The 16722-nt window shown below is 52.4% G+C and overlaps 1 protein-coding gene across 1 annotated transcript; it reads left to right on the top strand.

Moving 5' to 3' along the window:
* Nucleotides 1-2805: 2805 nt before the first annotated feature.
* LOC119963536 (histone H2A.Z) lies at nucleotides 2806-5854 on the top strand. Its single transcript, XM_038792812.1, has 5 exons — nucleotides 2806-2953; nucleotides 3077-3154; nucleotides 3330-3443; nucleotides 4961-5090; nucleotides 5427-5854. The coding sequence occupies exons 1-5, from the start codon at nucleotides 2951-2953 to the stop codon at nucleotides 5486-5488; spliced, it is 387 nt and encodes a 128-aa protein (XP_038648740.1). The 5' UTR covers nucleotides 2806-2950; the 3' UTR covers nucleotides 5489-5854.
* Nucleotides 5855-16722: the final 10868 nt, after the last annotated feature.

Below are 16722 nucleotides of genomic sequence, written 5' to 3'. Positions count from 1 at the left end.
GGCTAAGCCGCGCACACGAGGAGGAAGAATTTACCCTCTCCAGGGCATCAGCCCATGTCCCGTCTTCGATCTGTTCCCCCAGTTCCCCCTCCCACTTCGTTTTCAGCTCCTCTACTGACGCCTCTTCCACCTCCTGCATAAGCTTGTAGATATCGGATATCTTCCCCTCCCCGACCCAGACCCCCGAGAGCACCCTGTCACTCACCCCCCTCGCGGGGAGCACAGGGAATCCCTCCACCTGCCGTCCAGCAAATGCCTTTACCTGCAGATATCTAAACATGTTTCCCGGGGGAGCCCAAATTTCTCCTCCAACTCCCCCAGGCTCGCAAACCTTCCGTCGATAAACAGGTCCTTCAGCTGTCTAATGCCCGCTCTATACCATCCCTGAAATCCCCCATCCATGTTCCCCGGGACGAACCTATGGTTCCCCCTTAACGGAGCCTCCATCGAGCCCCCCACTTCTCCCCTATGTCGCCTCCACTGCCCCCAAATCTTGAGGGTAGCCGCCACCACCGGACTCGTGGTATACCTCGTGGGAGGGAGCGGCCACGGCGCCGTTACCAGGGCCCCCAGGCTTGTATCCCCACAGGACGCTCTCTCCATCCGTTTCCATGCTGCCCCCTCCCCCTCCATCTCCCACTTACGCACCATCGACACTTTGGCCGCCCAGTAGTACCCCGAGAGGTTGGGCAACGCCAGCTCCCCCCATCCCTACTCCGCTCCAAGAAGACCCTCTTCACCCTCGGGGTGCCATGCGCCCAAACAAATCCCATGATGCTGCTGGTCACCCTTTTAAAAAAGGCCCTAGGGATAAAGATGGGCAAGCACTGGAAGAGGAACAAGAACCTCGGGAGAACCGTCATTTTGACGGATTGCACTCTACCCGCCAACGATAGCGGCACCATGTCCCACCTTTTAAATTCCCCCTCCATCTGTTCCACTAGTCTGGTGAAGTTAAGCTTATGAAGAGCCCCCCAACTCCTGGCCACCTGCACCCCCAGGTACCTGAAACTCTTCACTGCCCTCCTGAAGGGGAGCCTCCTAATTCCCTCCTCCTGATCTCCCGGGTGCACTACAAACACCTCGCTCTTTCCTAAGTTCAGCTTATAGAGGATATTTAAGGGGTTGACGGTGGATAGGCAATGGCAGGCATTTAAAGAACACATGAACGAACTTCAATAATTGTACATCCCTGTCTGGCGCAAGAGTAAGGAGGGGAAGGTGGCTCAACCATGGCTAACAAGGGAAATCAGGGATAGGGTTAAAGCCAAAGAGGAGGCATATAAATTGGCCAGAAAAAGCAGCTTGGTTCACTGTGCGGAGTCTGCACGTTCTCCCGTGTTTGCGTGGGCTTCTTCTGGGTGCTCCGGTTTCCACTCACAAATCCCAAAAGATGTGCTTGTAATAATAATTAAGAATAATTATCGCTTATTGTCACAAGTAAGCTTCAATGAAGTTACTGTGAAAAGCCCCTCATCGCCACATTCCAGCACCTGTTCGGGGAGGCCGGAATGTGGCGACTAGGGGATTTTCACAGTAACTTCATTGCAGTGTTAATGTAAGCCTACTTGTGACAATAAAGATTATTATAATTGAAAGGGTAGTAGAGTCGGGAACCCTCACAACACTAAAAAAAACATGTGCACTTGCAATTCCATAGCAGACAAGGATTAGGGCAGGAGAGGGGGGCCTTATGACTCTAAAAGCCAAAAATTGCGGATTCGGTAGATCTGAAATAAAGTGTTCAAAAAATGCAGGAGGTCTGGATGGATCTGTGGATAATTATCAAGTCCAGTCTTTAGAATTCTTTGCACAGATGCTGCCAGTCCTGCTGTCTTTCCAGGACTTTCTGTTTTCATTTCGGTGCATACATCAAGTTTCTTTTGGCGGGTGTGCAGTTTATAATCTTTATTATTGTCACAAGTAGGCTTACACTAACACTGCAATGAAGTTACTGCAAAAAGCCCCTAGTCGCCACATTCCGGCGCCTGTTCGGGTTACACAGAGGGAGAATTCAGAATGTCCGATACACCTAACCGCACGTCTTTCGGGACCTGTGGGAGGAAACCCACGCAGACACGGGAAGAACGTGCAGACTCCACACAGACAGTGGCCCAAGCATGGAAATTAACCTGGGACTCTGGTGCTGCAAAGCCATAGTGCTAACCACTATGCTACCGTGTTGCCCAGTTGCGTGTTAACTTAGCAAATCAGAAGTTTCAATGGTGGCGTCTCCCCAATTGTTGCGTTTAAGTTGTCTTTACGTTTGTTGCAAGCGGGGCAGCACGATGGCGCAGTGGGTTAGCACTGCTGCCTCACGGTGCCGAGGTCCCAGGTTCAATCCCGGCTCTGGGTCACTGTCCGTGTGGAGTTTGCATATTCTCCCTGTGTTTACGTGGGTTTCGCCCCCACAACCCAAAGATGTGCAGGGTAGGTGGATTGGCCACGCTAAATTGCCCCTTAATTGGAAAAAATGAATTGGGTATTCTAAATTTATTTTTAAAGTTTGCAGCAAGAAAAATATCCAACAAATTGCCTGAATGTCTAGTTTGTTTCCCCTGGTACAATAATTATTACCCACTCCCAGAGTCTGCAATTGAACCATGCACATGCAGGGTGAAGGTTGCTCTCAGCACAGGCCATGCTGCTTGCATTCCAGGCTGGAGCCCGTGTGGTGGGGGGGGGGGGAAGCAGAAGGGCGCACGCGCAAGCTTGCGTCTACGCGTCACAGGCACACGCAAGACGCACGCACGAACGCGGCCCCGCCTCCCCAACCGAAGCCGGCGGGCTCACCCTCCGATTGGCCGCCGCTCCAGGAATGGCGCCGCCCACTGGCCCGCCGCCGGAGCGGGTGCCCGGATGTGGGCCCGGGCGGGACTATAAATAGGGGGCGGGCCGGGGCGGGAGCGCAGAGCGGTTTGAAAAGCCAGAGCGGAGCGGACACGAGGCGATGGTGAGGAGCCGCCCCCCCCCCCCCCCCCCCGGGGGGCGGAAGAAATTAACTCCGCGGCTTCTCTTACTCCCTCACCTTGCTTTATTTATAAATGTTTTTTTTTCTGCTCTCCTTCCTTGACAGGCTGGCGGTAAAGCGGGTAAAGACTCGGGCAAGGCCAAGACCAAAGCGGTTTCCCGCTCGCAGCGAGCCGGCCTGCAGGTGAGTGGCTGCCTCCCCCTCCCCCCCCCCCCCCCCGGGCGGGGGGGAAGCCGCGCGCGCGCTCTGGCCGCGCAGGGGAGGCGGGCGGGCGCCGCTTACACACAATCTCCCTGACCCCTCCCCCCTTCCTGCACATTGATTCATTGTTTCTCGGCATCTTTCCGTTTTGTCGCAGTTCCCGGTCGGGCGCATCCATCGCCACCTGAAGTCCCGGACCACCAGCCACGGCCGGGTGGGCGCCACGGCGGCCGTCTACAGCGCAGCCATTCTGGAGTACCTGACAGCCGAGGTGAGGAGGGGGTGGGTTGGTGGGTGCCCTCTGGGTGGGGGGTGCTGTTGTTGGGTGCCCTCTGGGTGGGGGGTGCTGTTGTTGGGTGCCCTCTGGGTGGGGGATGCTGTTGGGTGCCCTCTGGGTGGGGGGTGCTGTTGTTGGGTGCCCTCTGGGTGGGGGGGTGCTGTTGGGTGCCCTCCGGGTGGGGGGTGTTGTTGGGTGCCCTCTGGGTGGGGGGGGTGCTGTTGTGTGCCCTCTGGGTGGGGGGGGGGTGCTGCTGTTGGGTGCCCTCTGGGTGGGGGGGTGCTGTTGGGTGCCCTCTGGGTGGGGGATGCTGTTGGGTGCCCTCTGGGTGGGGGGGGTGCTGTTGTGTGCCCTCTGGGTGGGGGGGGTGCTGCTGTTGGGTGCCCTCTGGGTGGGGGGGTGCTGTTGGGTGCCCTCTGGGTGGGGGGTGTTGTTGGGTGCCCTCTGGGTGGGGGGTGTTGTTGGGTGCCCTCTGGGTGGGGGATGCTGTTGGGTGCCCTCTGGGTGGGGGGTGTTGTTGGGGGTGCCCTCTGGGTGGGGGGTGTTGTTGGGTGCCCTCTGGGTGGGGGGTGCTGTTGGGTGCCCTCTGGGTGGGGGAGGTGCTGTTGGGTGCCCTCTGGGGGGGGGGTGCTGCTGTTGGGTGCCCTCTGGGTGGGGGGGTGCTGCTGTTCTGGGTGGGGGGGGGTGCTGCTGTTGGGTGCCCTCTGGGTGGGGGGGTGCTGCTGTTGGGGGTGCCCTCTGGGTGGGGGGGTGCTGCTGTTGGGGGTGCCCTCTGGGTGGGGGATGCTGTTGGGGGTGCCCTCTGGGTGGGGGATGCTGTTGGGTGCCCTCTGGGTGGGGGGGTGCTGCTGTTGGGGGTGCCCTCTGGGTGGGGCATGCTGTTGGGTGCCCTCTGGGTGGGGGGTGCTGTTGGGTGCCCTCTGGGTGGGGGGGTGCTGTTGGGTGCCCTCTGGGTGGGGGGGTGCTGCTGTTGGGTGCCCTCTGGATGGGGGGGGTGCTGCTGTTGGGTGCCCTCTGGGTGAGGGGGGTGCTGCTGTTGGGTGCCCTCTGGGTGGGGGGGTGCTGCTGTTGGGTGCCCTCTGGGTGGGGGGGTGCTGCTGTTGGGTGCCCTCTGGGTGGGGGGGTGCTGCTGTTGGGTGCCCTCTGGGTGGGGGGGTGCTGCTGTTGGGTGCCCTCTGGGTGGGGGGGTGCTGCTGTTGGGTGCCCTCTGGGTGGGGGGATGCTGCTGTTGGGTGCCCTCTGGGTGGGGGGGGTGCTGCTGTTGGGTGCCCTCTGGGTGGGGGGGTGCTGCTGTTGGGTGCCCTCTGGGTGGGGGGGTGCTGCTGTTGGGTGCCATCTGGGTGGGGCTGCTGTTGGGTGCCCTCTGTGGGGGGGGTGGAGATGCGGTGCTTCATGACTGGTGTCCATCCCATCAAACCCTGTGACTGGATCAATTCTTACATTGTCTGTACTCTGACACTAGCCGGTTGTGGTTGGGTAAATGTCTCGCTTTTGTTGTTTTTCATGGCTAGGTACTGGAGTTGGCAGGAAACGCCTCCAAAGACTTAAAGGTGAAGCGCATCACCCCTCGCCACTTGCAGCTCGCCATCCGTGGAGATGAAGAATTGGATTCCTTAATCAAAGCTACCATTGCTGGTGGTGGTGAGTATCTCCTCTGTGGCTGGTGCGCCCATGGTCTTTATTGTACAATTAACACATTATATAGGTCTAAGGGTGGTGTGTTGTTAGGATTGCTGCCTCACAAAGCCAAGGACCCAGGTTTGATCCTGGATCACTGTCTGTGTGGAGTTTGCACATTCTCCCTGTGTCTGCGTGGGTCTCACCCCCACAACACGAAGATCTGCAGGGTAGGTGGATTGGCCATGCTAAATTGCTGTTTAATTTGAAATAAATAATTTGGTGCTCTAGATTTTAAAAAACATTATATTGGCCAAACCGTGATGCCCTCTGCTGACCTGTTGCTCCATTCTTTTTCAGGTGTCATTCCTCACATTCACAAGTCCCTCATTGGCAAAAAGGGCCAACAGAAGACTGTTTGAGGTTGGAAGCTCTCCTTCTTTTAAGTTTGTTATCTCAGGACTCCATCTCCAATTAATCGTTTGGAGGATGTGGCTGAAAGACACTGGACTTCTGAAATGTGATTGCATAGAAAAACACTTTTTTTTATCTCGATAGTATTTTTTAAAGTAAATTCAATTATCTCACTTCCATGTGCACTGGTCTGGGACCTTATCTTCTATGGTGGGACTGTGACCTGGAGGCATTTCCTGGTTGCAATGTTTTAAATGCAGGACAAACTCATTGCTTGTATAACTTTTATTTTTTGAAGTGGATTTAAATCTGGATGGTTTGCTCTGACTCTCTACTGGTGGATGAAGTTTTCAATAAAATGTGGATTAAAATCTTTTGTGGCTTGTGGTATCTTTGGGTGAAGATTCAACTATTCACTTGTGAACTACTGGGAGGCACTTTACCCAACAACAGAGGCTCTCCCTTCATACTGGATGGCTTCAATTGGATAGCTGTAACCAAGGCAGACAAGGACTATCTACTTTAGCAACTGCCCCTGATGTGGACCTTTCTCCTGACGAATTAAGGGTGGGGGGGGCAGATTGTAAGCTACCTTTCACTGTTTGCTTCTCTGTGATGCAGTCAAATTAACTAAACTAAATCGTAAAAGCTCCACTCTCTTGCAAAGCCCCAGTTGCTAAGCAGTAGCTCCTGGTTTGTTTATTCATTCTGTAGCCCTGTAAATGCACAATAGACCCCTTCGTCCAGCATCAATCTAACTCTTGTACCGTTCCAGGCTCACGAACAGTGCTACCTTATTTCTGATGTTTACCAATACAAATCCCCCAAACTACAAAATGTACTGATTTATCTATAGGAACAATTTTTACCTTTGAGTGTGCATATGGCTGGTTATGATTGACAGTTTTTAAAGATTTCACTTGCCTATCTACCAGTGTTTTTCAAACATTTCCAGGGGACTGACTTTAACCAACCATCTAATGGTTGGCTGACCTTTGTGACACAGCTGGCCGTGGTTGGATGTGGCTAGTGTTCCAAAATGGCTGTTGGGTGCTTCTGTGATTGTATTGCCATGACCAATTGCCCTCCTGACACCAAGCTATGGGTCACCACCTTGGGTTTGGAGTGCCTGGTTCACCTGCTTTATTCTATTTGGTGCTGACATTGTGGAAATTTCTTCCATCTTTCAACTGGGATTACAGAGACACGGCTTCTGGGATGGGAACAAAACATTGAGGGCCATGCAGTTTTTAGGAAGGACAGACGGAAAGGAAAAGGTGTTGCAGTTGCATTGTTGATTTAGAGAAGATATTGATACAATATTGAGGAAAGGTTAATACCGATGTGGAATCTGGGTCGAGATGAACATCAACAAGGGGCAATAAACATTAGTTGGGATGGTACAAACCACCAAACTAATGGCAATGTTGGAAATCGGATACATGAGATAAAGGAACATGTGACTAATCTGCATATAGATTGGGTGACTCAAATTCATCACTACAATAGAGGAATTTCTGGAGTGTATGCGGGATGGTTTTCTGGACTAGTGTGTTGAGGAACAGTATCTTGGGACTGAGTGTTGTGCAATGAGAAAGGAATAGTTGGCAATCTGGTTGTGAGAGAACCCTTGGGATGACAGACCATAATAGAATTTGCCTCAATGAAGGTAACTGATGGGCAGTGTTTTTTTGAAATGTTTTTTTTTCTGGGGACCCATTTTTACCGACCTTGGCGGCCCACGCACGCCAGCTGAACTGCGCGATCCACCATTTTCTCTTACCTTGTTTGTTGCCGACAAAAATGGAGGGAAATATTTGATGTCCCATTGGCCCCACAACTTGTAAAAGCAAAAGGCTGCGACCATATCAAAAAAAATGCGGCCGCACTGCGCATGCGCACCAATGATTGGGCACGCATGCACAGTGCGGCCAATTTTTTAAAAATCTGTTCTTGGCCATTATGAAGAGACATACAAATTAGCTAGAAAGAACAATAGACCTGAAAATTGGGAATAGTTTAAAATTCAGCACTGGCAGACCAAGGCATTGATTAGGAAGGGGAAAATACGGTGGCGGCCATGGTGTGAGTGGTCGCACATTTGGTGGCTCCCGCTCGTGATGGACTTTTTGGACCTTTTCCCCGCCTAACGGCGGAGTTGAGTGATTGGAAAAGGTGCCGGAGGAGTGGAAGAAGAGAGTATCCCACTGGTGTACGGATTTGTGCACCAGAAGTGATCGAAAAAGGCGAGAACAATTGTCGAAAGCTGGTGTGCTTGCGACACGGGAAAATAGAGGAGGGTCAGGGCCCGATCCTGCCTGCCCAGTGGTCGACGGGTCAGCTAGTGGGCTTCCTCCATGAGAAATTCGCCCAGCAGAGGAAGGCGAACTTGAAGGTCCTGGTCAGGGTGGTGGGGATCGATCGCGTGGAGATGAGGTTAAGAGGCCCAGTGCCAGGCAATCCAAAAGTTGGAGGAGGCGGTGGGGCAGTACGAAGAGCAGCTTGCCTCATTCGCTGCGGAGATGGGTTTGATGTGAGATCAACAAAGGAGGATTCGGAGAATAAATTGCGCAGGGAGAATGTTAGGAGTGTCGGCCTGCCGGAGGGCAGTGCGGGAGCGGATGTCTGCGCATATGTGATGCGGATGTTCGCGAACCTGCTGGGTGAAGGGGCATTTGCTAGGCCCCTAGAGGTAGATCGGGCACACAGGGCACTGATGAGGAAGCCGCAAAGGAACAAGCCGGCCGGTTCTTGGATAAGGAACATATTTTGAGATGGGCCAGGCAGACGAAGCACCGCACCTGGGAAGGTAGTGAGCTGTGCGTTTATCAGGACCTGGTGCAGAGCTGGTCAAGAGAAGAGCGAGCTTCAACAAGCTGAAGGCAGCCCACTTTACGAGTGGGGGTGAAGTCCAGCTCGCCTGTGGGGAACAAACAAAATCGGGAAATCTACTTTGGGATGGCAGAGAAGGCGATGGAGTTTGTTAGAGACAATGGACTGGCGGGAGAAGGAAACATTGAACTCTGGAGGAGATGTTTGTGTTCTGTATTTTTGTGGTTTGTCTGGATCATGTGTGTTTGGGACCGTTGGTTGTTTTGTTCTGGGTTTGTTTAGTTTTTACTTTGATGGGAGATGGTGGGGTTCTTTCCTGGATGTTTGGTGGGGGTTGTTAAGTTTGCACTGGATGGTTGAGTGGGGGTGGGGGGGGGGGGGGGGTAGTAGGATGCTCGGCGGCGGGGGGGGGGGGGAGTAGGATGCTAGGCGCCATGGGCGGGGGGGCTAGTTCATGGAAGCGCAGTGGGGGGTGAGCAGGTGGTTAGTGTGTTGATGGGGGTTGCTGTTCTGTGGTGGGGCGGGAGACTGCTGACAGGGAAGGGGTTTTTAAAGTTGATATGGGGCGGGTCAATGACGGTGGGGGAATTGTGTATGTAAGCCATGTTGGCTGGGTTGTTGATTGGGTGGGTGTTATTTGCTTTGTCGTTTTTCAACGCAAAAATTGTTATAATTATATATGTCTTAATAAAATATTTTTAAAAAAGGAAGGGGGAAATACAATTTGAAAGCCAACTATCGGAGAAGATAAAAATTGTGTAAAAGTTTCTATAGATATATAAAGAGAAAAAGATTGATAAAGTCTAATTTAGGACCCTTACAGTCAGCAATGTGAATTTGTAATGGGAAACAAAGAAATGGCTGAGGAACTAAATTCGTACTTTGCTTCTTTCTTCACAAAGGAAGACGTGAATAATGGACCAGAAGTTCTGAGAAACACAAGTTTTAGTGAGGAGCTGAAGGAAATTAGTATTGGTAAAGAAATGGTTTGGGGGCAAATTTAATGGGATTGAAGGCGGATAAATCTCCCAGAGTACTTAAGGAAGCGGCCCTAGAAATAGTTGATCCATTGGTGGATTATTTTCCAAAATTCTTTGGACTCTGGAATGATTTCTACAGATTGGAAGGTAATGAATCTCCGCTATTCAAAAAAGGGAGGTAGAGGGCAGCACGATGGCCTAGTGGTTAGCACAGCTGCCTCACGGCGCTGAGATCCCAGGTTCGATCCCGGCCCTGGGTCACTGTCCGAAGTGGAGTTTGCACATTCTCCCCGTGTCTGCGTGGGTTTCGCCCCCACAACCCAAAAATGTGCAGGGTAGGTGGATTGGCCACGTTAAATTGCCCCTTAATTGGAAAAAATTAATTGGGTGATCTAAATTTATAAACAAAAAAGGGAGGTAGCGAGAAAGCAAACAATCGACTAGTGAGCCTAACGTCAGTAGTGGGGAAGTTGCTGGAGTCCATTATCAAGGATTTTGTAGCACCGCATTTGGAAAGCTGTGATATCAAAGTCAGCATGAATTTACTGAAGGAAAATCATAACAAATCTACTAGAATTCTTTGAAGATGTAACTAGTAGAGCTGACCAGGGAGAACCGGTGGATGTGGTTTATTTAGACTTTCAGAAGGCTTTCGACAAGGTCTCACAAAACAGATTACTGTGTAAAGTTTCTTTTTATAATAGATGTTTTTATTAGAGATTTTGTTTTTAAAAAGAACAAAGATGAAAATGAACATATACAGAATCTATAAACATTGGTTACCATTCAGTATAAACATTGGTTACAATTCATATTTCTCTGCCCGTGCCTAGCTTTGACTTGGCCTCCTGATCCCAACTCTCTTCTCTTCTTCCCCCGCCCCCTTCCCCCTTCCTTCCCAATCCCCCTTCTTGCTGCCTGGTGTGGCTTCTTTGTTGGCTCCTTCCACCTGGATCTGTTGAGGTAGCGTGGTGCTATGTATGCTGTTTTGTGTTAGGTATGATTGGGTTATGTACCTCTTTGTTTCCTCCGGCTTTCTCCCCACACCCTCTCCTTTTGTTTGTGTCTGTGGGTCCCCCCCTCCCATTGTCTTATTGGCGGCTGGTTACAAACAGGCCTTGGGAACAGATTGGTGAATGGCTTCCACATTTCCCCGGATGGTGACTTTGATTTTCTCCGTTTGGAGAAATTCCGATAGGTCGGACAGCCAGGTGCTGCTTACCGCCAGTTGAGCAGGATTCTCTGGCGGGCAATTGGAGGCAAAGGCTAGGGCATTGGCTTTGCTCCCAATGCCGGTGCAGACTCGATGGGCCGAATGGCCTCCTTGTGCACTGTAAATTCTATGACAAGATCTGCCTGATCTGATACCCGGAAGACTGCCACTTTCGGGCATGGCTCCAGCTTCATCCCCACAAGCTTGAGCATTGCCTTCAAGAAGGCTGTCCAGAACCCGGCAGGTCTGGAGCATGACCAGAACCTGTGGCCGGGCCTCCCTGGCACCTTTCACATTTGTCCTCCACTTCCATGAAGCACCTGCTCATTCGGGTTCTGATTAGATGTGCTCTGTGCACCACTTTCAGCTGCATTAGGCTGACCCTTGCACATGTGGAGGTGGAGTTGACCCTGTGCAGTGCTTCGCTCCAGAATCCCCTACCCAATTTCAAACCCCAGGTCCTCCTCCTCCCATTTTTCCCTTGTCTCGTCCAGTGGGGAACGTGCCTTTCCCAGTAGTCATCCATACAAGTCCCCACAGTTTCCCCTCCCGAGGGTGTACAGCCCCCGGTAGAAGGCCTCGAATGCTTCGTTGAACTTTCCCGGCTCCGCTACTAGTTTGCCTCTGCTGTCTCTAATCTGTGTTATTTCCCTCGTAGTTGCCTCTTTCTCAGCTGTTGAGCCTAGTCTCTGTGCTTGTACAAGGACCCTGTGCCTGGCCGAGTTGGTGCACTGCTTTCCTTGTGAAGAACAGGTCAAAGTCCATTTTTCCTCTGAGATGAAATGAAATGAAAATCGCTTATTGTCACGAGTAGGCTTCGATGACGTTACTGTGAAAAGCCCCTAGTCGCCACATTCCGGCGCCTGTTCGGGGTGGCTGGTACGGGAATTGAACCATGCTGCTGGCCTGTCTTGGTCTGCTTTCAAAGCCAGCGGTTTACCCAGTGTGCTAAACCAGCCCCTATGTCAGGAGCTCTACAGTCAGGGCGTCAGAGTATCGCCAGTCTACCTCCAGTATGTAGTTGACCAGCTGTTGCCTAGCCACCGTCTCTTCCCCATCTCCCATTAGTGGAATCTCTCTATTTTATCAAATCCTTTGATCATCTTAAAAACTCCAAGTCGGATCCCCCCCCCCCATCATTTGGCACCGACATTTTAGGTGAAAGATGTACCAACACAATGTTCATTTGCGGGCGGCACGGTAGCACAGTGGGGGGCCGGAGAGTTGTTGAGGCTTTTGCGTGTGGCCGATCGGGGGGGGGGGGGGGGGGGGGGGTCGCTTTCTTCGGTCTGGCTCCGCAGTCCGAGTCCACCATGGTGCACGGCACGGTCGGCGGAGGTCGGATGTGCGGGGGTTGGGGGGGGGGGGGGGGGGGGGCCATATCTGCAGCAAAAGCTGTGAGATTCACTCCGGGTCCCTGCTAGCCCCCTGCAAGGCATGGAACTTGTTTCACTTTTTTGCAGGAATTTCAGGAGTAAAACTCCACTGGCGTGGGGGAACTGAGCCCCAGAATCGGAGAATCCAGACCACCCCATTGGCCGTCTGCGGGAACGGAGAATCCAGACCACCCCATTGGCCGTCTGCGGGAACGGAGAATCCAGACCACCCCATTGGCCGTCTGCGGGAACGGAGAATCCAGACCACCCCATTGGCCGTCTGCGGGAACGGAGAATCCAGACCACCCCATTGGCCGTCTGCGGGAACGGAGAACCCAGACCACCCCATTGGCCGTCTGCGGGAACGGAGAACTCCGGGACTATCGTGCCGATAGCTGCTGTGCCTGGAGCTCCCGAGACCCTCAGTCCCGGAGTTCCCTTCCAAGGCCCCTCTACCTACCTTCCTTCAACCCACTCTATCTGCCTCCTAGACAAACCTGGCTATTGTCCTGGTGCAGATCTTTGAAAATTGCTCCTCTGGAGCCTCTTGGGTTCTTTTACTGTGTTTTAAAAAATAAATTTCGAGTACCCATTTAATTTTTTCCAATTAAGGGGCAATTTAGTGTGGCCAATCCAGCTAGCCTGCTCATCTTTGGGTTGTGGGGGCGAAACCCACGCAAACACGGGGAGAATGTGCAAACTCCACACGGACAGTGACCCAGAGCCAGGATCGAACCTGGGACCTCGGCACCGTTAGGCTGCAGGGCTAACCCACTGCCCCACCCTGCTGCCCTCTTTTACTGTGTTAACGATACTGTCATAATATCCACTCATGTATATGATGGAGGGCAGACAGGCAGTGATTGACACACAGGATGACCAGTGAGCACACAGAACACAGCAGCCAATCACCAGACAGGACACTACCACTATAAAGCCAGAGGGCACTAGGTTTCCCGCTCTCTCTGGACCCAGCCACTGAGACAGTCAGAGTCCATGAGCTAGTCAGTGCAAACACCATGCGGTAGCCAGTAAGTCTGGTCAGGCTAGCACAAGGTCTCCAGTCAGTTCAGTATAGTGTTGACCCACAGCTGAATATGTTCTATCGTTGAATAAAATCGTGTTGGATCTTCTCCAGTGTTAGAAGTCTGTTTCTAGCCTCACTGCATTAAGTGCATCCATGTCGGACCAACCTGCCTAACACATCATGGTACCAGAGTTATACTGATATTGACGGACCTACCTCGAGTGAATCAGCATTGACCAGCAAACAGCCGTCCGGTGACATGGAAAACATCCAGCCTCCTCCGCAGCTCTGCATCGCCGGCAACTTCGGAGCCAATTGGAAGATCTTCAAGCAAAAGTTCCTCTTCTACACAGAGGCCTCCGACCTCTAAGCCTCATCGGATGCCAGGATGATCGCGCTATTTCTCTCCACAGCGGGGTACCACGCCATCCACATCTACAACTCCCTTACGTTCGCTGAAGGCGAAGACAAAACAAAATTCAAAATAGTCCTGCTGACGTTCGACAGCCACTGCGGCATTGAGGTGAATGAGAGCTTTGAACGGTACATCTTTCAGCAGAGGCTGGAACTGACGTAACTGACTCGACGGCAGATTCCATGATCCGGATCAGATCGTTTTCGGTGTCCACTCCGACTCCCTTCGCCGGCAGCTCCTGAAAGTCAAGCAGCCTCACCCTCACTGTCGCTATCGAGACGTGCATTGTCCATGAACATGCTAAGAATCGTTACTCCCACATCAGGGCAGCAGAGGCTGCAAAGCTGGCCTCCCACGAGGCGGAACGGGTGCAGGCCATCGCACAGATGCAGGGCCTGAGCATCGAGGAGAGTGGCTGTTTCACACGCTTTTCCCGGATTCCTGCGCAACCGCGCCACGACCGAGTGGACGACGAGACCGACTGCGCAGGTGCGTACGTCGATCGACCGCACTGCGCATGCGCGATGGCGCACGGAACGCGCTGACATCGGCGTCATGACGTGTCCGAATTGTGGCTCCGCCCACTTATAGCGGCAATGTCCGGCAAAAGGACGCCGGTGTCTACAGTGTGGCAAGCTTGGCCACTACGCAGCCCTTTGCAGATCTGCTCCACCGCTCAGCAGCCAGCGATCCCAGCTGCGGCGCAGAAGTGTCCGATCAATACAACAAGGCATGCCAGATTCCAATCTCGACAGCCGAACAGACCCTGATGCTGAGTGCCTCAAGCCCCCATACCGGGTGGGCATCATAACTACACATGTGCTGCCTTCCACCACAACGGCAAAACGCCTCTCCATCCTCAGTGTGGATCCGGACGACGAGTGGTGTGCTGCCCTCACAGTTAACAAGGCTCGCATCCGATTTAAACTGGACACTGGCGCATTGGCGAACCTCATCTCGAAATCCGATCTCGACACCATCCGCGTCAGACCAAACATTCTTCCACCGGCCTGCCAGCTCCTTGACTACAATGGCAATGCCATAGCTGCCAGTGGCTCATGCCAACTAGGGGTATCCAACAAGGCGATCAAGGCAACGCTGCGGTTTGAAATCGTCAGGCCTGACAGAGCATCTCTGCTCGGAGCTCGAGTCTGCAAGCTCCTGAACCTGGTTCAGCGAGTCCACACCATGTCGTCATCACCGGCGATGGCCTTGCCTGATGGAAACTTGCAAGCTGACATAGATGACATCATCACGCAGTACCACAGCGTATTCGATGGAATGGGCACGCTCTCATACCGATATAAAATCCTGCTCACGCCGAACGCCACCCCTGTAATTCATGCACCACGCCGGGTGCCGGCACCCCTCAAGGATCGTCTGAAGAAGGAATTACAGGACCTCCAAGACCAGGATATCATATCGAAGGTCACAGAGTCCACAGACTTGGTCAGCTCCATGGTCCGCGTCAAGAAGCCCCAGGGGAGCTTCGCATTTGCATTGACCCTGAGGATCTAAACCGCAACACCATGCGGGAGCATTACCCGCTCCTGTGCATGTGCCAACTCGCACCAGCCGGCGGAGGCCCTTCGGCGCCTGTTGGCGCGATGCAAACCATTCCAGCGCCAGCCTAGCCCGCGGAAGTGCAGAGGATTCCGCACCTTCTGGGCGGCCCGATGCCTGAGTGGTTCACGCCGCTCTTTGGCGCCAGTACAGCCCGCCCCGCTGGTTGCGGAAGAATCTCGCCCATCAGCCATGATTGAATGGCGGAGCGGACTCGATGGACCGAGTGGCCTAATTCTGCTCCTAATTCTTATGGTCTAAAGAGGGAGAATTCAGAATGTCCAATTCACCTAACACCTGGTCTTTCAGGACTTGTGGGAGGAAACCGGAGCACCCGGAGGAAACCCACGCAGACACGGGGAGAACGTGCAAACTCCGCACAGACAGTGACCCAGCGGGGAATCGAACCTGGGACCCTGGAGCTGTGAAGCAACAGTGCTAACCACTGTGCTACCATGTTTAACACCTGCCCCATACATCTCTTCACTGCTCACCATCCAAGGGCCCAAACACTCTTTTCAGGTAAGACAGTGCTTCACATGCATTTCCTTCAATCTGGCTTTTCACAGTAACTTCATTGAAGCCTACTCGTGACAATAAGCGATTTTCATTTCATTTTTCATATTGCATTTGCTGCTCCCAGTGCAGTCTACTCTACATTGGAGAGACAAAACCCAGCCCGGGTGACCGCTTTGCTGAACACCTCCGGTCCATCTGCAAGCAGAACCCAGACCTTCCTGTCGTTGCCATTTTAACTCCTCGTCCTACTCTCACGTCCACATGTCCGTCCTTGGCCTGCTGCAATGTTCCAGCGAAGCCCAGCTCAAACTGGAGGAACCGCACCTCATCTTCCGATTAGGCACGTTACAGCCTTCCGGACTTAACATCAAGTTCAACAACTTCAGACCGTGAACTCTCTCCTCCACCTTCACCCCATTTTTATTTCTTTCCATTTATTTTCATTTCTTCCATCCATCTGTTTTTTCCCCCACCTCACTAAGGCGATCTGTTCCCTTTTCCAACTTCTTCTTTGACACACTGTTCACCGTAGTTCTGCTATTAACATATTCTGATCTCTTAATGTTCCACTATCAGCACCCTTCTTAACCTTGCTCACCTATCGCTGGCTCTCTATCCAGCCCCACACCTCCTCATCCCCAGTATCAATCTCATCCTATTTCCAGACTCAAAACGTTTGCTCCCTTCTCTCTCCACAGATGCTGTCAGACCTGCTGAGATTGTCCAGTATTTTCTGTTTTTCTTTCAAATACCAAGAAGACACAAGATTGGCAGGTGAAGAACAATGTATATCAAGTTTACAACATCAAGATTGAACCAGTGTTAGAAAGTATTGTATTTCAGGAGTAGTACCATCTTTGTGTAGTCCAGGCCAGTAAAAATGTTTTCGTATTTTAGCTTGAGTTTTCCTTATTCCCAAATGGCCTTCCACTGGTACCTCAGTGCAACTCACAACACCTCCTTTCTATATCCTACCGGCAATACTACTTGATAAACTTCTGCCCACTTTTCATCCGCCTGCATATGCAAAGTTCTCAATTTTCTCATCAAGTCATCACTTTTATGGTAATAACACTCTGGTATACACTCAGATTCCTCTTCCATATCTGCTTTCTTTTTAAAAATACATTTAGAGTACCCAATTATTTTTTTTCCAATTAAGGGGCAATTTAGCGTGGCCAATTCACCTACCCTGCACATCTTTTGGGTTGTGGGGGTGAAACCCACGCAAGCACGGGGGGAATGTGCAAACTCCACACGGACAGTAACCCAGGGCCGGGATTCGAACCCAGATCCTCAGCGCCGTAGGCAGCAATG

Source organism: Scyliorhinus canicula, chromosome 3 (assembly GCF_902713615.1).
Source record: "Scyliorhinus canicula chromosome 3, sScyCan1.1, whole genome shotgun sequence".
Taxonomy (NCBI): Eukaryota; Metazoa; Chordata; class Chondrichthyes; order Carcharhiniformes; family Scyliorhinidae; genus Scyliorhinus; species Scyliorhinus canicula.
This window is presented reverse-complemented; position numbering and strand designations above follow the sequence as displayed.